This window comes from Onychostoma macrolepis, chromosome 01, assembly GCF_012432095.1.
Source record: "Onychostoma macrolepis isolate SWU-2019 chromosome 01, ASM1243209v1, whole genome shotgun sequence".
In the NCBI taxonomy this organism is placed as follows: Eukaryota; Metazoa; Chordata; class Actinopteri; order Cypriniformes; family Cyprinidae; genus Onychostoma; species Onychostoma macrolepis.
Genome location: NC_081155.1, coordinates 12937098 through 12959215, shown reverse-complemented (window position 1 = coordinate 12959215; position 22118 = coordinate 12937098). Strand labels below are relative to the sequence as shown.

At 36.7% G+C, this 22118-nt stretch overlaps 3 protein-coding genes and 1 pseudogene across 7 annotated transcripts; 3 read left to right on the top strand and 1 right to left on the bottom strand.

The window, feature by feature from the left end:
• Positions 1-1429: 1429 nt before the first annotated feature.
• best2 (bestrophin 2) lies at positions 1430-9169 on the top strand. Of its 3 annotated transcripts, XM_058789859.1 has the most exons (11): positions 1477-1540; positions 1703-1768; positions 2885-3065; positions 3143-3237; positions 3849-4082; positions 5478-5632; positions 5758-5835; positions 5912-6064; positions 6221-6301; positions 6427-6581; positions 8377-9169. In XM_058789859.1, the coding sequence occupies exons 2-11, from the start codon at positions 1708-1710 to the stop codon at positions 9161-9163; spliced, it is 1980 nt and encodes a 659-aa protein (XP_058645842.1). In that variant the 5' UTR covers positions 1477-1540; positions 1703-1707; the 3' UTR covers positions 9164-9169. The 3 variants fall into 3 exon arrangements, with proteins under 3 accessions (XP_058645851.1, XP_058645858.1, XP_058645842.1); XM_058789868.1 differs by lacking the exon at positions 1703-1768 and having other exon boundaries at positions 1430-1540; XM_058789875.1 differs by lacking the exon at positions 1703-1768 and having other exon boundaries at positions 1471-1540; positions 2889-3065.
• Positions 9170-10102: 933 nt separating this feature from the next.
• Positions 10103-14400, bottom strand: LOC131548544 (tetraspanin-1-like). Of its 3 annotated transcripts, XM_058789922.1 has the most exons (8): positions 13348-14400; positions 11768-11830; positions 11474-11683; positions 11283-11357; positions 10823-10930; positions 10613-10747; positions 10449-10532; positions 10103-10230 (listed from the first exon to the last, which is right to left on the bottom strand). In XM_058789922.1, exons 2-8 carry the CDS (start codon positions 11819-11821, stop codon positions 10144-10146), a joined length of 753 nt encoding a protein of 250 aa, XP_058645905.1. In that variant the 5' UTR covers positions 11822-11830; positions 13348-14400; the 3' UTR covers positions 10103-10143. The 3 variants fall into 3 exon arrangements, with proteins under 3 accessions (XP_058645905.1, XP_058645895.1, XP_058645912.1); XM_058789912.1 differs by having other exon boundaries at positions 11768-14400; XM_058789929.1 differs by lacking the exon at positions 10449-10532 and having other exon boundaries at positions 10144-10230; positions 11768-14400.
• A 3905-nt stretch (positions 14401-18305) lies between these two features.
• Positions 18306-19172, top strand: LOC131548536 (uncharacterized protein K02A2.6-like). Its single transcript, XM_058789900.1, has one exon. The coding sequence runs from the start codon at positions 18306-18308 to the stop codon at positions 19170-19172; it is 867 nt and encodes a 288-aa protein (XP_058645883.1).
• Positions 19173-19338: 166 nt separating this feature from the next.
• On the top strand, positions 19339-21940 carry LOC131548533 (uncharacterized protein K02A2.6-like; annotated as a pseudogene).
• Positions 21941-22118: the final 178 nt, after the last annotated feature.

The following is a 22118-nucleotide window of genomic DNA, read 5'->3' as shown; positions in this document are numbered from 1 at the left end:
TTGTCAGTGTGCGGTTTGGCTGAGGCAGTGTGAAATGCCTGGCTGTCGCTCTCCATCCGTCAGGTCGCTGAGGCGCAGCGGGAGTCCGCACTAACGAGCCCGGCTCTCTGCGCGCCGCTGGACATTCACCACATCAAAGAGCGCTGGGCAATTGCTGTCTTTATGCAATAGCAACGCCGAAGAATATAGGGGAGACCGCCGGGGTCAGTTGTCACACTTTCATTGTGGTTAATAACCACTAGATGTATTTTTATTGTTCGTTTTTCTTATAGATAAATAGTTTAAAGTCTTTGCTACAAAATGCTATTGATCGTTTCCTCCAATTTTCCATTGATAAACGTTATTTTGGCACACATTGACCTTTTTGATAGCGATGTCATACGTGAAACGTGCTGCTTTTTTGAGAAAAATAGGCTGCTCGTGTTTGAAATATGAAATAAAAGTTTAAAAAGTTAGCTTCTACAAAAACCTATTTAAATATTTTAGAGGCTGTCATTTTAAAATTAAATAGCCTAGTAAAACAATTATAAAAAATAATAAAAATAAAATAAAAGAATAAAAAAGCACAAGGTTGGTTTGGCCTGCTGTAATAAACTGTATAAAAATAACACGAGACAACTTTTGTAAAAAAAATAATATAAAAAAATAACTTTCAGTTAGGCTATAATTTTTTTTCCTATTACCCCATAGGTATGAATTAAAAAGTACATTAATAAAAAAAACATTTAAAAAAAATTAACAAATGAATAAATACTTTTTTTTAAATAAAAAATACAAATAACAATGAACATTTAATTTCAAGGACATAATTCACAAAAAAACGCTTTGTTTGAAACATGAAATAATCAAAAAGTTAAAAGTTATCTTCCTCAACATATCTATATTTAAATTATTTTATAGACTGTTTAGAAGCTTTTTAATTAAATGGTAAAATTACTATAACAATTAATAAAGCAGCAAACACTGAAAAGATGTCAAATTTCAAACATTGGTTTGGTCTGTTGTAATAAATTGACTAAAAAATAACATCATAAAAACTTTTGACATGGAAAATGACCTTTATTTTATACATAACCTTTGATTTGTTAGCCAAGAGAGGCCAATAATAATAGCTATAATACTAATATTAAAAAATGTCAAGGACACAATTCAAGAAGAAATGTCCTACTTTAAAACTGCTAGAGTAAAATCATTTGTGCAATTGAGCATCATTGTTACAAAGTCAAAGCCCCCGTGACAGTTTGTCCCGCCTCCTCTGCACATTCACACATACAGTTACATTTTTGTAAGCTGAGTTTTTGCAGAGAAGAGATAATGTGTTTATAATGTGGCATTTGCTTCTGATCTTAGCTCTGGATGCGTCTGGGAGGATGCAGAGATGATGTCCCACCTCCTCGTGAAGGAGGTGCGTTTGACCCTCGAGCTCCTGGCAGAACATAATGAACGACAGAAACACACGCAGCCTGTCTGGACACATAACATGCAGCTCCTCTGGAACATCTTGTGAATTATTTTATTCCTCTGAGGCTGAGGAGAAAAGGTAAGAACCCTTATAGTCACATTAAGTGATTATGTTTACGTAAAGTCATTTATTGTAAAAACAATACTAAAGGAACAGTATTGTGACAGTGTATGTTGGTAATTGAATAAGAGTTTATGGCAGAAATTATTCTGAAGTAGTTTCTTGTGCGTAATTGTTTAGAGCGCATGCATGTGAAATCTCGTGGAAAAATAAACACCTGTGGCAGTTCAGCATGTTTTTCTGGAAGTAAGCCTATATGCCCACATTTACACCTGCTTCTGTGTTTTAGATGACAAAGCGCATGTCCCACGAGATCCACAGCAGGATATCTTCACATATGCACTAAACATAAAGTTTTATGCCATCCTCAGCCAAATACATAAAAACTCAAAAAGTTTATATAGTTATATATTTAATAAGAAATCTAATATAAATTCATATAAATATGTATTCAATATAGCTTTAAATTGATATTTTTTCATACGTGTCTTCTTTCATTTTATTTTTATGAGCAAAAAATAATGAGCATCATAGATTTTTACCATGAACTACAGAAAAAATGTTGTTCTTGTCATGCATATTTAAATTGTCTAATTAATTTAAATTTGAACACAAACTCATTTGAAATCTTTACAAATCTTTGCCACCATCCTTTAAACCACTAGGTTTTACCCATTTGTCAGCAAGAGGTTTTTAATCATCTAAAATATAATCAAATTTAGTATGATCACTTATTCTTTTATATATTTTAACGTGTACATGTCAGAACAAGTATGTTGTTTCATTTTTACATAAATATATTTTACTCTGAATGACAATGGAATGTTATTTTACCCATATTTTGACATTTTATTTTCTCAAAAGTTATTTGAAACATTAAAGTAGAACTAAACTTGGATTTAATATGCTTATAAATTCACTTTTGTAAATTTAGTTTGATGCAGTTACCTACATGTAATTGGGACGGCCCATGTATATTAGCGTTAATACATGTTCTAAAACAGCAAAAATAAGTTTGTGTGTGAAGAAAAAATAATATGTAGAATTAAAAATAAATAAAAATGAAAAATTGTACGATGATCGTGTATTGATTAATAGACACCAGTTTTGTAAAATATTAATACAAAAATTCATTCAAATGACAAATTTTATTTAAAATTTGTTCTTATATATTCACATATCAATGAGAATGAACTACTCTTCTGTTCAGCATTGTATTATTTTTATTACTACAAAGTGTTTCCCCCTGCTTTCAATTAAAAAAAAAAAAAAAGTATAAATAAATCATATCAAAAATGACTCTCGACTGTGTTGTGTTCCTGAACGTCTATTAATCTTCTCTTCGGACCTTGTTTTTGTCAGGAAGCAGTGACACGTTGAGTTTGTGCGTGATGACCGTCACTTACACCGCCAGAGTGGCCAATGCTCGCTTCTGCGGCTTCTCCAAACTGCTGCTGGCCTGGAAGGGAAGCATCTATAAGGTCCTGTACAAAGAGTTCCTGGCTTTCTTCGCCATGTACACGGCAATCAGCATCACATACAGGTGCGTGGCTGTGATACTGTCCTCATCTGATGCTTTGATTTTGAGTTATGCTTTACTTTTGTCATTTTCTTCACCAGATTCTTTCTTGTGGACGATCAGAAGAGATACTTTGAAAAGCTTTCTATTTACTGCAACAACTATGCCAGTCTCATCCCAATGTCCTTCGTATTAGGTACGCATCTCCCGGGATGCTGAACATGTTTTAACGTTTTAAGATCATCAGATGAATAAATATCCCTCATTTATACACGCCTGCTCTCCAAGGCTGCATTTATTTGAACAAAAATACAGTAAAAACAGTAATATTGTGAAATATTATCACAATTTAAAATAACTGATTTGTTTATGAATATGTTTTAAAATACGATTTATTTTTGTGATGCAAAGCTGAATTTTCAGCAACCATTACTCCAGCTTTCAGTGTTAAATCATGGTGTTTTTTCAGAATTCTTTGATGAAGAAAAAGTTCAAAAGATCAACATTTATTTTAAATAAAAAAGTTTTGTAACAATTTAAAAGCATTTATGGTCACAATTAATCAATTTAATGCATCATTGCTGAATAAAAGTATATATTTAAAAAAAATAAAATAAACTAGCTAATACAACAAAACAACACAGGATTCATCAATGCTGTTTGTTGATGTTATTTTCCCCCCAAAATTATGTAATGTCTGGGAGGATGATGTAAATATGTTTTTACAAAACTTAATATATATATATATATATATATATATATATATATATTCCCAAAGAAACATGTTTTTGTTTTATGTTACCGCAGGGTTTTACGTGACATTAATAGTGAACCGCTGGTGGAATCAGTACACCTCCATCCCGCTGCCGGACAGGATCATGTGCACGCTCTCGGGGGGCGTTCAGGGTGGGGACGAGCACGGCAGGCTGCTGCGCCGCACACTGATGCGCTACGCCAGTCTGTCCGCGCTCCTGATCCTGCGCTCCGTCAGCACGGCCGTCTTCAAGAGATTCCCCACCATGGATCACGTCGTCGAAGCAGGTAAGTGAGTTTACAACACACTAGTAACTGCAACAGTCTAGCAACACCATAGCAACAAACCAGAACATCCAAACAATGCCCTAGCAACCACCTAAAACTATGGCAAGCCATGACTCACCTAATGTTCAGTAGCTAACAGTAACAGAAATAGCTGTTTGTTGTAACTGTTGTTAATTATATATTTAATTGTTTATTTCACATTTATTTCTCGCAAATATGATTTCTAAATTCTGAGTTTACATATTGCATTTCTGCTTTTTTCCTCAAAATTTTGAGTTAACATCTTGCAATTCTGATTTTTTTTTTCAGAATTTTGAGTTAAAATCTTTTAAATTTAGATTTTTTTTCAGAATTTTGAGTTGAGTTAACATCTATATTTTTTATTTTTTTTTTCTCAGAATTTTGAGTTAACATCTCTTATATTTAGATTTTTTTCTCAGAATTTTGAGTTAACATCTTTTAAATTTATTTATTTTTTTCAGAATTTTGAGTTAACATCTATATTTTAAATTTTTTTTCTCAGAATTTTGAGTTAACATCTTTTAAATTTAGATTTTTTTTCCAGAATTTTGAGTTAACATCTTTTAAATTTAGATTTTTTTTCAGAATTTTGAGTTAACATCTATATTTTTAATTTTTTTTTCTCAGAATTTTGAGTTAACATCTCTTATATTTTGATTTTTTTCTCAGAATTTTGAGTTAACATCTCTTATATTTTGATTTTTTCTCAGAATTTTGAGTTAACATCTTAATACTTGGATTTTTTCTCAGAATTTTGTGTTAACATCTTTTAAATTTTGATTTTTTCTCAGAATTTTGAGTTAACATCTTTTATATTTTTTATTTTTTCTCAGAATTTTGAGTTAACAGCTTTTAAATATTGAATTCTTTCTCAATTTCTTTTAAATTCTGACTTCTTTTCTCAGAATTGTGTAAAACAACAACAACAACAACAACAAAAACTGAATTTAAAAGACTGGATCACTTACTGAGAACTGCAAGTTTACAACACAATTCATACTTTATTTTTTTTAACTTTATTTTGAGTTAACATCTGGCAATTCAGACTATTTTTCTCAGAATTATTTATATTTCAGTTTATATCTATATCTTGAATGAAATGCGCATTATGTGATACAGACAGATCTTTTTATCCACAACATAGGTGCCCCTTAAATTTCAGAGAAAAAAAACTCAGAAATGTGAAACTTAGAAGTATTTCGGGGGGGGATGGCAACTCCAAAATGCCAAATATGAACTCAGTTAAATCAAAAATACCCCTCAAAATTACGAGACATAAAAATGCAAGGAATAAAGTCAGAATTGTAAGACGAAATGTCACAGTTACTTTTTGGCTTCCATATTAGACACTGAGCAACGTCTCTCTCTTTCTAGGTTTTATGACAAGAGAAGAGCGTAAGAAGTTTGAGAGTTTACACTCTCCCTATAATAAGTACTGGATCCCATGTGTGTGGTTCACTAACCTGGCCGCAGTCGCCCGCTGTGAGGGCAGAATCAAAGATGACAATACTTATAAACTTCTGTTGGAGGTAACAAAAGGCCTTTAGAGGTTTTACATGGCGGTATTTATGAGAGTATATGAACACCAGTTCTAATGTCTAGTGTAAAAAATATTCCATGCATCTGTTTTCTGTCTTCTGTGTTGTTTTTCTAGGAGCTGAATGATTTCAGAGGGAAGTGCAGCATGCTTTTTCACTATGACATGATCAGCATACCGCTGGTCTACACACAGGTCAGATACATGCTTGAGACAAGAGACACTGAATGTGTTTTATGGTGAATATGAACGATATTCTTGTCAATCTCAGGTTGTGACTCTGGCGGTGTACAGTTTCTTTCTGGTGTGTCTGATTGGTCGTCAGTTTCTGGACCCAGGTCAGGGTTATCCGGGTCACGACCTTGACCTTTACGTCCCCATCTTTACTCTTCTGCAATTCTTTTTCTATGCTGGCTGGTTGAAGGTCAGGAATCAGGATCCCTACTTTGATTTAAATATTAATTAGATGCCTCTCCCTCTTCATATATGATCCTGTCCAATAACGTATCATTCCCTGACAAATTTTATCAATATTAGCCATTTCTTCAGTCATTAATGTCATTGTGTGATTATTTATCAGGTGGCAGAGCAGCTCATAAATCCATTTGGTGAGGATGATGATGACTTTGAGACCAACTGGTTGATTGATAGAAACTTCCAGGTTCTATTTACTATTTACCATATATCAAATCAATTCTAATTGTCTTTCATTGTCAAGAAACACACACTCGTTTGTTTGTTCACACTGAGTCGTTCCCTATGTATGTATGTATGTGTGTTTAAAAGGTGTCTATGATGGCGGTGGATGAGATGTATGGAGATTTGCCCATGATGGAGAGAGATCGTTACTGGAATGATTCGAATCCTCGTCCGCCATACACAGCCGCTACGCTCTTCGTGCTGCGCAAACCCTCTTTCCAAGGCTCCACCTTCGACATGGCGTCAGTGCTCACTGAACACAAATACAGTTTACTTTATATTCACTTCATCTCAACTGCAAACAATCTGTAAAAAATCAAAACAGATTAAAATCTCTCTCTCTCTCACACACACGTTTGTTTTTGTGAAAAGTGGAGACATCCCATAGGCGTAATGGTTTTTATACTGTTCAAACTGTATGTGCTATTGCCCTACACCAACCTTACACCTAACCCTACCCCTTACAGGAAACTGTGCTATTTCAGATTTTCAATACACTCCATTCTGCGTGATTTATAAGCGTTTTGAAAAGTGGGGACATGGGGTAATGTCCTGAAGTCACCTTCTCCTTGTAATACCTGTCATACCCTTGTCATTATACAAATTTATGTCCTCAACGTGCGCGCATACACACACACTACCAGTCAAAAGTTTTTGAACAATTCGATTTTTTAATGTTTTTTAAAGAATTCTTTTCTGCTCACCAAGCCTGCATTTATTTGATCCAAAATACAGCAAAAGAAGTAATATTGTGAAATATTTTTACTGTTAATATAACTGCTATCTATTTGAATATTTTAAAATGTAATTTATTCCTGATATCAAAGCTGATTTTTCAGCATCATTCCTCCAGGCTTTAGTGTCACATGATCCTTCAGAAATCATTATAATATGCTGATTTGCTGTTCAAGAATTTTATTTATTATTATTATCATCAATATTTAAAATAGTTGAGTAAATTTTTCAGAATACTTTGATGAATAGAAAGATCCAAAGATCAGCATTTATTTGAAATAAAATCATTTGTAATATTATACACTATACCAAGGTTCCTCAAATCTTTCCCTGGAGGGCCAATCTGCTGCAGAGTTTAGATCCAACCCTGATCAAACTCACCTGTCTGTGATTTTCTAATGATCCTGAAGATACTGATTAGCATGCTCAGGTGTGTTTGATTAGGGTTACTGCTAAACTCTGCAGGAAACTGGATCTCGTGGGCCAGATTTGAGGATCCCTGCACTATACCATTCAAAAGCTTGGAGTCAGTATAATTTTATTTTATTTTTTGGGGGGAAAGAAATTATAGAAATTAATACTTTTATATAGCAAGTATTCATTAAATTGATCAAAAGTGATGATAACGACGTTTAAAAGATTTAGATTTCAGATAAACGCTGTTTTTCTGAACTTTTCTATTCATCAAAGAAACCTGAAAAAAAAAATCTACTCAGTTGTTTTCAACATAATAATAATGATGATAATAATAATAATAATAAATGTTTTTGAGCAGCAAATCAGAATGCTAGAATGATTTCTGATGGATCATGTGACTGAGAGTAATGATGCTAAAAATTCAGCTTTGATCACAGGAATAAATTACATTTTAAAATATATTAAAATAGAAAGCAGTTATTTTAAATAGTCAAAATATTTCACAATATTACTTTTTTTTGCTGTATTTTGTATCAAAATAAATGAGAATTTGTTAAAAAACATTGAACATCTGTTCAAAAACTTTTGACTGGTAGTGTATATATAGAAATAAAGGAATAATTTCAATCACAATTAACAGTAAAGACTTATACATGGTAACAAAAATATTATTTTTTAAATAAATGCTGTTCTTTTGAACTGTACAGTCATCTAGGAATACTGAAAAATATCAACTATTATATAATATATATATATATATATATATATATACAAATATTCAGCAGCACATCTGGTTTATGTCAATGTTAATGTTCTGAAATGATTGCTAAAGTGGAAAATAAATAAATAACTTCCTTTTTTTTTTTGGACATTTCAAATCCCTAGAATTCCCAAAGAGGACATGCATTTCCAGCCTCTGGAGGAGATTGCTGAAAACCTGGAGGAATCTGTGACACGGAATCACAACCTCGCCCTCTTTAACCGGCTCCTGGGCTCTGCCCCCTCTCCCACAGGCTTCATGGGCGGAGCCTTACGGCGCACCTCCGGCCAGCTGCAGCGTTTGACGCGCTCTGTCAGCCCGGACCCGTCCTTCTCCGACGCAGAGGATGAGGAAGAGAAGAGCGTGGGGAGGAGCACGGGCACAGCTGGATCCATGCCGTCTGGACTCGGGCCGGACACCACCCAGAGCACCATCTGCAGCTGCGGAGGACTCATCAGCACCTGTCCTCCACTGTCCGGGGTCGAGTTCCACACGCAAGGTGAAGAGAAAGATGAGAAGATGATGGAAAAAGAGCCACAAGTGCCAAAAATCCCACCACCCACAGCGCAGACGACCGCAGGCAGGAGGAGTCCTCTTGGTCAGGGACGAGTCAAGTCTCATTTATGCACCTCAAGCGCCACCAACCGCTCTGTACCGGACTTCTTCTCTTTTCAGCCTATCAGTTACCCGGTAAAGGCCATGACCCCAAAAGCACAACCAACCAACAGCAAAGCAGAAGCAGTGTCTTTACTGACTGTCCCATCGCTTGAAGTCTCCACATTCCCACAGAATTCAGAAAGAAAGCAGATGCTGGCAGATTCCCAGCTGCTGCCCTCTAATGGTCAAACTCAATGTCAGTGTGTAGGTTTAGGGTCAGAGGTCACAGGGTCAGGAAGGAAGGTCAAACAGTGACCGAATACACCTGGATTTTTTTTTTTCCCACATTGAGAAACATGATCGTGCTTATATTATTTTATATTAATACATTCAATCAGAACGTGTGGATGCTCTTGTCTGAAGATTATTTGACATTTTTAAACTGTATTTTTAAAGTAATCATATGACAGAACAATGATAATCAGCACTGAAATCGATCTAGTTTTTCTAGTTTCTTGAAAATAAATCAAGTGCATGTCTAGATAAAATAGCAACGTGACAAAAAAAATCTAATTTGAATATATATAACAATAATTTAAAGAACTAATATGATGCTCTTATGAATATGAATAATAGCGTTCAGATGATTATTAGGTTTGATAGTGATCCAAACTGTAATGATGGAAATGATCCTCATGTGGGCAGTATTGCAGCAATGTAAGGCTTCTGGTGCTTTTTGATCCATAAGTGCAATACAAAAAAAGAAACATATTAATAAACAAATAAAGCTATGCAGTTATTCTTCATATTATATAGTTTACAACAGAATGAAGTCAAAGCTGCAGTTTATAGTCTTACAATAGGAACAGAAAGAACTCTGATTAATCAGTTTTCCAGCTTTTAATTATTCCACAACAGGATTTACTCACAGAAATCTTTAATAACCTCATTATCAAGGTTATTAATCATTGTTATTAAATCACATTGTTCTATCAGTAAGTCAAGTTATTAAAAAAGAAGCATCAGTTTTACTGAATGAAACGAGGAGCCACTATGCACATATTTTTTTATATTTGTTAGACATTGAAAAATTAAAGTGTTACATTTCTCTAGATAATGATATTTGTAAATGTAAATGATATTTTTAATAAAAAAAATTTATATTGATATTTATTTTCTTTGTTCTCACACATCATGTCTCATAGAAAAATCGGAATATTTTCTGAAGGCACTGAAGGCAAATGCAATAATAAAGCACAAAGAACTTTCACAGACTCATAAAAAATAGTCGTTTATCACAGATTATTTTCAAAAGGGTCTGGGAGATCAGGTAAGCGTCTCAAGCATCGGTAGATTTTCAGCGAAACAAACAAGGCAACAATCTGGAAAACAGGGTTGAAATTGAATTATAAATACTCATCATCATGAAGCGATTATTATTTAGAGTATGATGCCTTCAGGAAAATGATACTGCAGTAACTGAATCAATAATGCTCTCTCAAAACACTGTGAGATCCGTCATTCCTGATGCATGATTAAAAACATTTCTGTCCTTCTAATTGTTAAAAGTTTGGGCATTTCAAGGGTCACATATTATTACCTCTAGAATGCCGATCAGAAATGACAAAGCTCCAGATATGGGTATATTTTCATCAAACAGCACATGAACGCAGCCATGCATGTTCTATAGCAGGAATTAAAGAGCTTTATTAAAATATGTATTCATCATCTTTTTGATGTATTTTTGGCACAATGATGTAGTACCTCGCTCTTAGCTTCTTTTTTTCCACATGTTGAATTTGTATCTTTACCACAGCATGGTTTGGGATATTTTGAGTTCCTCTTTACAGAAGCTGAATTTGTGAAGTCATCATAGCCTTTGTATCCACAGCATTCCAGCTAAAATTCATAAAAATGAGAACTGTAATATTTATTAGATTGAACTCAGCCGACATGCATGAGGGCTAGTCTTACCTTGGTCATAGTTTCATCCCATATGGTAGTGATTGATGAGTCTTCTTGGCCATAGTTCTTAAGACTTTCAACGAATTTGTCCCCTAAGCTGCTCAAGGCATTTTCTTTCTGTTGACCATAAAAGGAAGGTTGGTTGGCCAAGGGTATATTTCTGGTTCATAACTGAAATCTTTCACAAAAAATTTGACATTTTAATGTTTGTCCTCTTGATTTGCAATCACTTTCTGATTCTAAAAGATCAAAATGAGCCAAAGTGTCAAAAATAAACAAATAAATAAATAAATAAAAATCACAACTAAAAATGTTATTAAAATAGCTTAACATTTAAAATTCATTTGAATTAATAATGACAGAAACTTGTTATATTTTGATAAAAGCTTTGAATATATTTAATAAACCATGCCATATGTGTATATATATATATATATATAAAAGTTCTCCACAATGAAAATTAGATTACCACAGAATTTGGGAGGAGGATAAACACTGCCGCGATGAGCTGGAGGATAAAGATGATAAGCACAACGACAAAGAACTGAAATGAAAATGAAAAAGAACAGACAAATTAAAACAGGGCAGCTATACATTTGGCTTATATGCCTACTTGTTTATGCCACGATTTTTGAGAACGTTTTGATATTTGACACTCACGACCAAGAGCATCCAGCTTTTTTTCTTCAAAGTGCCACAAAAGCCAATCAAGGCCATCAGAGCGAAGATGCAGCCCAGAGCAATCAGCATCGGGGCCCCCATCGACAGGATCATGGTGAGTGTAGTACCATCGATTGTGTTTAACAACTCAGATGTTTTTTTGTTTATTTGTGACCATATACCGAATCCTGCAGTCGCGCCCCCAGCCAACTACAGTTTGTGAAAGAGAAAATGTGAATCGTTTATTTGTTTGTGGGCTACTCGCTTATTATATACCAAATTACATTTACTTACAGTGAGGAGGCCGTAGAAGGTAGAAACCAGCTTTAAACATCTTTTCACCTTCATGTTGTTTGTCTGTGGTAAAGAGAGATGTCAGTTAAAACCAGAAAAGTGTGTCAAGACAAACTTCTGTCATCATTTACTAACCATCAAGTTGTCCCAAACCTGTATGAATTTCTTTCTTTGTTGAACACAAAAGTGGAAAAATCTTAGTAACCAAACAGTTGACTGTAGATTTTGATTTATTTATTTTTCACACTATAGATAGAATTCAATGGCTACCATCAACTGTTTGGATACCAACATTTTTCAAAATAAAAAAAAAGTAAACGATGACAGAATTTTCATTTTTGTGTGAACTATCCCTTTAAACATTTTCCCGCCACTAAACATAAGGAGAAACAATAGCCTACCATGTTGGTCAGACAGTTTCTAAGTTGTAAATTCTTGACTAGATAAATTAACTAGCTGATGATCATTTATCAACACTTATCAGTAATTGAAGCATTGTTATATATTTAGTCTGTTCTGCTAGTGGTGCCTCGATTTCATTTATTTCAGAATCGCTCTCTGTACGGGGGTCATCACATTTTTGTGCCACTAGAGAACTCTCTTCTGGCATAGGCTACTAGTCATCATATCTGATGTGCAAATGGAGCAGCAATAGCAGTTGTCAAATGCCCTTTGTCTAACTAACTAACCCACTGCCTTCCTGTGTTCTCAGTCTGTGATTATGCTTTACTAGAGTACTTCCTCATTCTTCTACCACTCTCTTCAGGTCTGTTAGTACAATGAGAAATTGCCCCTCTGTTTATCAGAAACTCTTATCAGTTGTTTCTTTTTCCTTGACACTAAAGAAAAAACAACAACTGTGTGTCAGAGTAGGTTAGTTTTGTATGTTTTTTTTTTGCCACAGAATATACCATATTCAATTCTGCTCAGCTTTACTCAAGTCAGATTTATCTCTTGTATATATTGCCAGATTGCAGGCTATGCCCCTGCAAGTTGTTTTTAATTTTTTTCATGGTGGATTTCTCATGATCATTAATGTATTTGACAGAGAAGTCAATCAGTGCCCTTCAGTGTAATTCTACATGTCTACGTGAATTCTAAAACAATCTAAACAACATTTTTTAATGATTATTTTTAAGAATCATTTTTGAATTTTTAATTAGGCTATTTATTATTGCATGACACTACATTTTGTACTTCAAAAAATGAATCACACTGCATGAACACATTTCTAACATTCGCTTGTTACATGTAGGCACCTAAGTTTGAAAAAAAAAAAAAGGTTAGAACAGTCACTAAACAAATTCTTCACGGTAAATAAATTTTCAACTAAAATTTAAAAAACAATATAAAAAAACAAGACTTTTAGATGTAAAATGCATTTTAGAGTCTAATATTTACATCTTAAACCAAAAGTTTACTAATTAACCCAGTCTAAAAGTATTGTTTGCACCTATCAAATTTACTCAAAAAAATAAAAAAAATAAATCAATTTGCGTCAAAGGAACTCTCATTTGAGGAACTTGCATCTTACAGAATCCAGAATCCAGACTTTGGTACAGACAGAAAGACATACTCACATCAGTGTGATACAGCCTGGCAGATCAGCAGCAGCAGCATCAAACAATCCTTGACCGGAGAAGTGATTCTGGCATAAATGTGTCTTGGCAGCTCTTAAATGTTCTAACCACATCCACCCTTATAGAATGTGGTCACGCTCTTATTTTTATGTTGTGCATTTCCCACCTACACAAGGTTCTTCTAGAGGTGCTAAATGCTCACATCCTCACAAGTGTATTAGGTTTATGCAAAAGGAAATGCAGTACCACCATGCACAATCAGTGTTGGGGGTAACGCATTACAAGTAACGTGAGTTACGTAATCAGATTACTTTTTTCAAGTAACTAGTAAAGTAACACTTTTTAATTTACAAGAAAATATCTGAGTTAGTTTTTCAAATAATTAACGCCAGTTACTTTTTCCCCCCATTTATTGATTGACAGCTCTCCTGTCTCCATGTTGAGAGAAATCGGGAGTGAGATGTAGTTCTAGAATAAATGTAAACGTGCATTAATTCATTTCACTCGCAAAAAAAACAAAAAAACAAAACAAAACAAAGATTCAGTATTCCTCAAAATGAATAAAAACACTGAAATGGAACTCAGAATATGATGCAAACCTGCAATAATTAAATGAAGAATTAACTTTCTTCTTCTGCTTTCTACTGTACAGACATGAATTTACTTTCCCTTCAGCCTGAGGCTTATTCATTTCACTTTTGGTGTGAAAGGGCCTTTACAGTCGCCAAAAATAGAACTTTTTTATATTAAAAATAAACAAGCATGCCCTGCCCAGATTAAAAAAGTAACACAAAAATAACGTAACGCATTACTTTCCATAAAAAGTAACTAGTAGTTACTTTTTTAGGGAGTAATGCAATATTGTAATGCATTTTTTTTTAAAGTAACTTTCCCCAACATTGGCACAATGACCACAAACATATGTCCTACAACAAGAGCAGGTAAGTCAACTGCAAATTTAGATAAACCAATAAAAAAAGTGATGTGACCACACACATTTTGTTGTGTGTGTGTATATATGTGTACAGTGGTGTGAAAAATTGTTGGCCCCCTTCCTGATTTTTACATTTTTTGCATATTTGTCACACTTAAAAGATTCAGATCATCAAACAAATTTTAATATTACACAAAGATAATGCAAGTAAATACAAAATGCAGTTTTTAAATGATGATTTCATTTATTAAGGGAAAAAAGCTGTCCAAACCTACCTGGCCCTACATGAAAAATTAATTGCCCCCTCCTATTAAATCATGAAAGAATTGTGATTAACCACATTATTTTAGAAAGCTGAGTTAAATGTCACTAGCCAAACCCAGGCCTGATTACTGCAAGACCTGTTGAATCAAGAAATCACTTAAATAGAACCTGTCTGACAAAGGTTCTGCGATCTTAAGAAATTCATAAACGGATGAGAAACAAAATAGTTGACATGTATCAGTCTGGAAAGGGTTATAAAGCCATTTCTAAGGCTTTGGGACTACAGTGATCCACAGTCAGAGCCATTATCCACAAATGGAGAAAACTTGGAACAGTGGTGAACCTTCCCAGGAGTGGCCGGCCTACAAAAATTACTCCAAGAGCACAAAGACGACTCATCCAGGAGGTCACAAAAGAACCCAGAACAACATCTAAAGAACTGCAGGCCTCACTTGCCTCAATTAAGGTCAGTGTTCATGATTCAACAATAAGAAAGTGACTGGGCAAAAACAGCATCCATGGGAGAGTTCCAAGGAAAAAGCCATTGCTGACCAAAAAGAACACAAAGGCTCGTCTCACATTTGTCAAAACATATCTTGATTATCCCCAAGACTTTTGGGTAAATATTCTGTGGACTGATGCGACAAAAGTTGAACTTTTTGGAAGGTGTGTGTCCTGTTACATCTGGCGTGAAACCAACACAGCATTTCATAAAAAGAACATCATACCAGCAGTCAAACATGGTGGTGGTAGTGTGATGGTCTGAGGCTGCTTTGCAGCTTCAGAGCCTGGATGACTTGCCATAATTGATGGAACCATGAATTCTGCACTCTATCAGAAAATCCTGAAGGAGAATGTCCGGCCATCTGTTCGTGACCTCAAGCTGAAACGAACTTGGGTTCTGCAGCAGGACAATGATCCAAAACACACCAGCAAGTCCTCCTCTGAATGGCTGAAGAAAAACAAAATGAAGACTTTGGAGTGACCAAGTCAAAGTCCTGACCTGAATCCTATTGAGATGCTGTGGCATGACCTTAAAAAGGTGGTTCATGCTCAAAAACCCTCCAATGTGGCTGAATTACAACAATTCTGCAAAGATGAGTGGGCCAAAATTCCTCCACAGCGCTGTAACAGACTCATTGCAAGTTATCGCAAACGCTTGATTGCAGTTGTTGCTGCAAAGGGTGGCACAACCAGTTATTTGGTTTAGGGGACAAGCACTTTTTCACACAGGGCCATGTGGGTTTGGATTTTGTTTTCCCTTCATAATAAAAAACTGCATGTTGTGTTTACTTGTGTTATCTTTGATTAATATTTAAATTTGTTTGATGATCTGAAACATTAAAGTGTGACAAACATGCAAAAAAATAAAAAATCAGGAAGGGGGCCAACACTTTTTCACACCAATACAGTGACTTGCGAAAGTATTCCCCCTCATTTTAATTTTTTTTTTTCACGTTTTGTGTTAAACTGCTTTAAATCACTTTTTTCCCATATCAATCTACACTCCATACACCATAATGGTAATGCAAACAACAGATTTTTAAAATCTTTGCAAATGTATAAAAAAAAAAATAAATGATAAAAAAAAAAAACCTTAAATTATTCCATTGCATAAGTATTCACAGGGCTGTCCTTTGGGCGGTGCAACTGGTGCAGTCGCACCAGGCCCCTGCGCTTAGCTCTGGAGCATTCATATTGCTTGTAGATGTACTACACTTCAAGTGAAGTTAACCTGTGGAAAATTAAACTGAATGTGTATGATTTGGAAAGGCACACATGTAAAAGGTCTAACAGCTGAAAATGCATATCAGAGCAAAAACCAAGCCCTGGCTGAGGTCAGAAGAACTGCCCGTAGAGCTCAGAAACAGGTCTGCGTCAAGCCACACATCCGGGGAAGAGTTCAGAGAAAAAAAAGAAATTCTGCTTCATTGAAGGGTCACCTTTAATGGAAGAAGTTTGAAAAAAACAGGACTCTTTCTAGAGCTGACCTCCTGGGTAAGCCCCACCCCCCTTAGTTACTGTTGCTCCCTCGGACAAACAAACGGAGTTGCTCTCTGTCTTACAATGACAGCTGCAGTGTGAAAACCTTTTTCCACAATGTTTTTGCACAATTTTGGACACAGAAGGCCACCAACTGGGAAATAAATATTCCATGGAGGGATTTATAAAATGTTTAAAAATAAATACGGTGGGTAACTCGAAGAGAGGGTTTACAGATCACAATGCAAGCGGGAGAAGTCTCATATTACGGTCGGTCATCACGATTGCAGATCAACACTGTTCATGTATCGCAGGGTACGATTAAATTAATGTACATTTAACCAGTTTAATATGGAGAGGCACTGAAATGTAGATCTTCGTTTATGTGAACAGTTCGCTATTTATGTTTGTGTATTAGCATGGACTCACTAATTTTAACGTTAGCTAGTTTTAGCCAGAGATACCTTGCTGAAGCACAAGATAACATTAACGTTCTGCTTGAGCAGATGAAAATTGTAACTTGATGAGTGTATGACAACCAGAAAACGAACGTTTTTGTTTTCCTTTGGATTGGGGTTGAATGCTTAGGAACATTTGCTCTGTTTTGTTTGGATTCAGGAAATCTAATAAAATAAATTATATTGCCCATCCTCTCAGGATACCTGGAATCAGTGTTACAAGTATCACAGGCATATCGTTTTTGCATTTTTTGTAGCATAAACACTATCAAACCGATGCAGCTTCGGATCTTCCAATGTTTCTCTATGGCGCTGAAACCTAAAGATGTCCGAGTTCTGCTCCCCGTGCAACTGATACTCGACTGCCATTGGTTCATCTGCGTTCGAGGGGAGAAGGACTTTGTTTAGTGTGGTGACCAAGAAGCTGATGGTCACTCTAGTTAAACACTGTACTGATCTGTGCTTTATGGTGCTGTGGCCAAACCTTCACCTTCCAACATGTTATGTATTCATTGTTCAGAATTAGGTTATCCTGCAATTGTTGTGTTGTGCTTTTGGTGGTGCTGTACTTCTGAACAGTTGTTAAGTAAAGCAGAAAAAGTGTTTACATGCACTCGGCATCCATTGTGTCTTTGTCCATAGAATATATTGATATTCAGACAAACACGACAAAATTGGCGACGAGGAGTGGAAATATTGACTCCAACCGTGTACTGGTGCAGACTGATATAGACCAGCATACTTTTATAACGGAAATGAGTGCACATCGTTGAAAACGCTGACGGCAATCAACGGGAAGTCAAATCAACATAATCCACAAACAGAATGGCGACAATCAGGCATATTGATGCTTTCGATGAGGCCATCGAGCAGTGGACAACATATATTGAACGGTTTGAACATTTTACAAAGGCCAATGATATTGAAGAGGAAAAAAGAGTACCGGTGTTGTTAAGCGTTAAGGGCACTAAAACGTACAGTCTTCTACGTAACTTGATTGCACCAGCTAAACCGGGAGACAAGACGTATCAGGACATTGTAACAACGATAACGGAACATTTCTCACCAAAGTCCCTCATAATAGCAGAACGATTCCGTTTCCACAAACGCAATCAAGAGGAAACAGAGACCGTTGCACAGTATGTAGCAGTTTTAAAACAACTGTTTGTGGATTACGCAATGAAGCGATACAAAAGCGACTTCTAACGGAGGCGGCACTTACGTTTCACAAAGCTGTAGAGATCGCGGTGGCTGCGGAGACAGCTCAGCACGTCCCTGACATTTGTATAACTCCAGAAATTGAAGGAAAAATTATTGAGATGGAATTGGATACGGGCGCTGCAGTTTCGATAATTTCAAGGGAAAAATATGGCAATGACTTGCAGCATATTCCACTGCAGCCGACCGACGTTATTTTAAAAACATACACTGGAGAAGCACTAGCACCAGTAGGGGTCATCAACGTAGCGGTAAAATTAAATAATCAGTCTGCACGATTGCCACTGTATGTGGTTATCAGTGATGCCCCACCATTATTTGGTAGAGAATGGCTGAGATCTATAAAACTTAACTGGCAAGACATAAAGACAGTCAAGTATGGAGTTGCAGACACTATAGAAACGGTGTTAAAACGCCACTCCAGCGTTTTTGGGAAAGAATTGGGCACTATGGATGGAATTGAAGCAAAGATTAGGCTAAAGCCTGATCATACTCCAAAATTCTATCAGCCAAGGATAGTACCGTACGCCATTCGACCAAAAGTAGAGGCTGAATTGACACGTTTAACGGAGATGGGAGTCATTTCACCAATACAGTACAGTGAGTGGGCCACGCCTGTGGTACCAGTGATAAAGAAAGATGGTTCAGTGAGACTGTGTGGTGATTTTAAAGTGACACTCAACCCAGCCATTTGTGTGGACCACTACCCACTTCCACGCATAGAAGATCTTTTTGCATCTCTAGCTGGTGGTCAGTTATTCAGTAAGCTGGATTTGTCAAACGCTTACTTGCAGATGCCAGTGGCACAGGAGTCGAGGAAATTACTCACCATATCCACTCAAAAAGGGCTATTTTGCTATAACCGTCTTCCCTTCGGGATTGCCCCAGCTCCTGCATTATTTCAGAAAGCGATGGATTCCAAACACTCACTGCTATCTAGACGACATACTGATAACAGGATGAGATGACGCAGAACACCTCAAGACACTAGACTAAGTTCTCAGTAGACTGGAAAAATATGGTCTGAAATTGCAGCGTGAAAAATGTGAATTTTTCAAACAGTCATTGGAGTACTTGGGTCATTACATAGACGCCACTGGACTACACAAATCTCCAGAAAAGATTAAAGCAATTATGGAAGCGCCCACACCAGCTAATGTAAGTCAGTTACGCTCTTTCCTGGGGATGATTAACTACTATGGCCGTTTCATTCCTAATTTGGCATCTGTTTTGAATCCACTTAATACTCTTCTCTGTAAAGAAAAGAAATGGTACTGGAGTGTGGCCTGTGAACAATCATTCCAAAAAGCAAAGGATCTCCTTACCTCACCAGCTATACTCACGCAATATGATCCAGAGCTACCCATTCGTCTCGCCTGTGATGCTTCCCCATATGGGGTGGGTGCTGTGATATCACATCTGTGCCCCAATGGTGAGGAAAAGCCGATTGCTTTTGGTTCCAGGACACTCAGTAGAGCGGAACGAAACTATGCTCAGATCGAGCGGGAGGCCCTGAGCATAATCTTTGGAATTCGCAAATTCCATCAGTACTTATACGGAAGAAGGTTTACCCTCCTCACTGATCATCAACCACTAACTGCTATTCTTAGTCCTAACAGGAGCATTCCATCCATGGCAGCAGCCAGAATGCAACGATGGGCTTTGCTTTTAGCCGCCCATGATTATGTCCTTGAGTATAAGAAAGCAGCCCACCATGCCAATGCAGATGGACTTTCACAGCTACCATTGCCAGTGACACACACAGAGAAAATGGACACAGTGGATGTGTTCTATGCCAATCAGGTAGCCACCCTGCCTGTCAGTAATGCTGAAATTAAACGTGACACCCTAACGGATCCCACTTTGTCATCTGTGCTGGACATGGTTTCACCTGGACGGTTCCCAAAACCTAAAGATATACCCACAGACTTGCTACCTTTCGTGACTCGTCGTCACGAACTTACAGTGGTACAAGGATGTTTAATGTGGGGAAGTCGTGTTATTGTACCTCCCAAACTCCGCCACCGGGTGTTAGCTGACTTACACATAGGCCATCCTGGGGTGGTAAGGATGAAACATCTGGCCCGTAGCTACGTCTGGTGGCCGGGTATCAATGGACAGATTGAGTCACAATCCAAATTATGTCAGTCCTGTCAACGTATCCAAAATGCTCCCTGTCCTGCACCACTTCACCCATGGATTTGGCCAACTCATCCTTGGGAAAGGTTATATGTGGATTTTGCTGGTCCCTTTGAAGGCCATATGTACTTCATTGTAGTTGATGCGCACTCCAAATGGCCTGAAGTCTCCATCATGGGCAGTACTACGACAAGCAAAACTATTCAAGTCTTACGGGGACTTTTCAGTCATTATGGTGTCCCTAACGTCATTGTCAGTGACAACGTTGCCGCAGTTTTGCGCTGAGGAGTTCTCATTCTTCCTGAAGGCAAATGGGGTGCAACATATCCGCTCTGCGCCCTATCACTCCTCTAGTAATGGGCAAGCTGAGCGTTTTGTCCAAACATTCAAACACGCTCTGAAAGCTTCCAGAGGGTCAGCTCCGATCCAACAGAGACTTGATGGATTCTTGTTAACATACAGAAACACTCCTCATGCTACTACTAAGGAGTCACCTGCGATGTTATTCCTCAATCGCAAATTAAGAACCCGACTGGATCTTCTTAAACCTAGTCTTGCCAGAACTGTGAGTCAGTCTCAGGAGGCTCAGCAGTCATGACGCCAGGAACGCTCCAAGTCGAGGGAATTTTGTGTTGGAGACTCCGTCCTTGTACGTGACTACCGAAAAGGAGAAAAATGGATACCTGGAGTGGTAATGTCAAGAACGGGACCTGTCTCCTACATCGTCAATGTAGGCGCTGCTGGATCCTGGAAACGTCATGTTGATAAAATGTTGAGACAGGGAGTTCCATCGTCTGACACCTCAATTGAGCCAGTTGTTCCCGTTTGTTCTGATAATTCCCAAGCGCATTCCCTTCTGGAGAATATCAGTGAAAAGACTAACGATCTTGTTGATGTGATAACTGATAGCCCAGGGTCAGGTAACATTGACACAGCACCTTCTGAGATGGTACAAACAAGAGAGACTTTAAAACGCTATCCTACCCGTCTCATTAGACCACCTGACCGTTATCAAGCATCCTAATGTATATTGTTAAAGAGAGATTCATGCAGAGTAAGCTTGAGTAAAATGTGCTTGTTGGACTGTGGTTAAAGCTGAATTCAAGAAAAGTAATACTACTTTGTTGTGTATGGTCACCCTTGATTTAAGTTGGGAGGAAATGTTATGTATTCATTGTTCAGAATTGGGTTATCCTGCAATTGTTGTGTTGTGCTTTTGGTGGCGCTGTGTGGCACTGTATATACTTCTGAACAGTTGTTAAGTAAAGTAGAAAAAGTGTTTACGTGCACTCGGCCTCCATTGTGTCTTTGTCCATAGAATATATTGATATTCAGAAAAACACGACACAACAGAACAATGACCCTATGCACGCAGCAAGAGTGGCTTATAGACAACTCTGTGAATGTCCTTGAGTGGCCCAGCCACAGCCTGGGCTTGAACCCAATCAAATATTTCTGGACAAACTTGAAAATGTGCATCTGCCCCATCCAAGAGGCTTTTTTTTTGTTTTTGTTTTTTTAAATACATTTTCGAAGTTGTGACAATTCTGTTTTTGCTTTGTCAATATGGAGTATGGAGTGTAGACTGATGTGGGAAAAAAAGTAATTTAAAGCAGTTTAACAGCAACATAACATGAAAAAAAATGAAGGGGTATGAATACTTTCGCAAGGCACTGTATACATAAATTATTAGTATATTTTTTATTAATATTATATATATATATATATATATATATATATAATATATCTGAGTATGTGTGTGTGTGTAAAATGTT

Excerpts from the sequence above, each read along its gene's own strand:
- best2 (XM_058789859.1), top strand. The coding sequence starts at position 1,708 with ATGCATGTGAAATCTCGTGGAAAAATAAACACCTGTGGCAGTTCAGCA. Across the intron at positions 4,083-5,477 it reads GGATCACGTCGTCGAAGCAG|GTTTTATGACAAGAGAAGAG; the intron begins GTAAGTGAGTTT and ends CTCTCTTTCTAG. Across the intron at positions 6,582-8,376 it reads GGCTCCACCTTCGACATGGC|AATTCCCAAAGAGGACATGC; the intron begins GTCAGTGCTCAC and ends TCAAATCCCTAG.
- LOC131548536 (XM_058789900.1), top strand. The coding sequence starts at position 18,306 with ATGGAATTGGATACGGGCGCTGCAGTTTCGATAATTTCAAGGGAAAAA.
- LOC131548544 (XM_058789912.1), bottom strand. The coding sequence starts at position 11,821 with ATGAAGGTGAAAAGATGTTTAAAGCTGGTTTCTACCTTCTACGGCCTC. Across the intron at positions 10,931-11,282 it reads TCCTCCTCCCAAATTCTGTG|AAAGAAAATGCCTTGAGCAG; the intron begins GTAATCTAATTT and ends TATGGTCAACAG. Across the intron at positions 10,533-10,612 it reads AAAAAGAAGCTAAGAGCGAG|AACATGCATGGCTGCGTTCA; the intron begins GTACTACATCAT and ends TTCCTGCTATAG.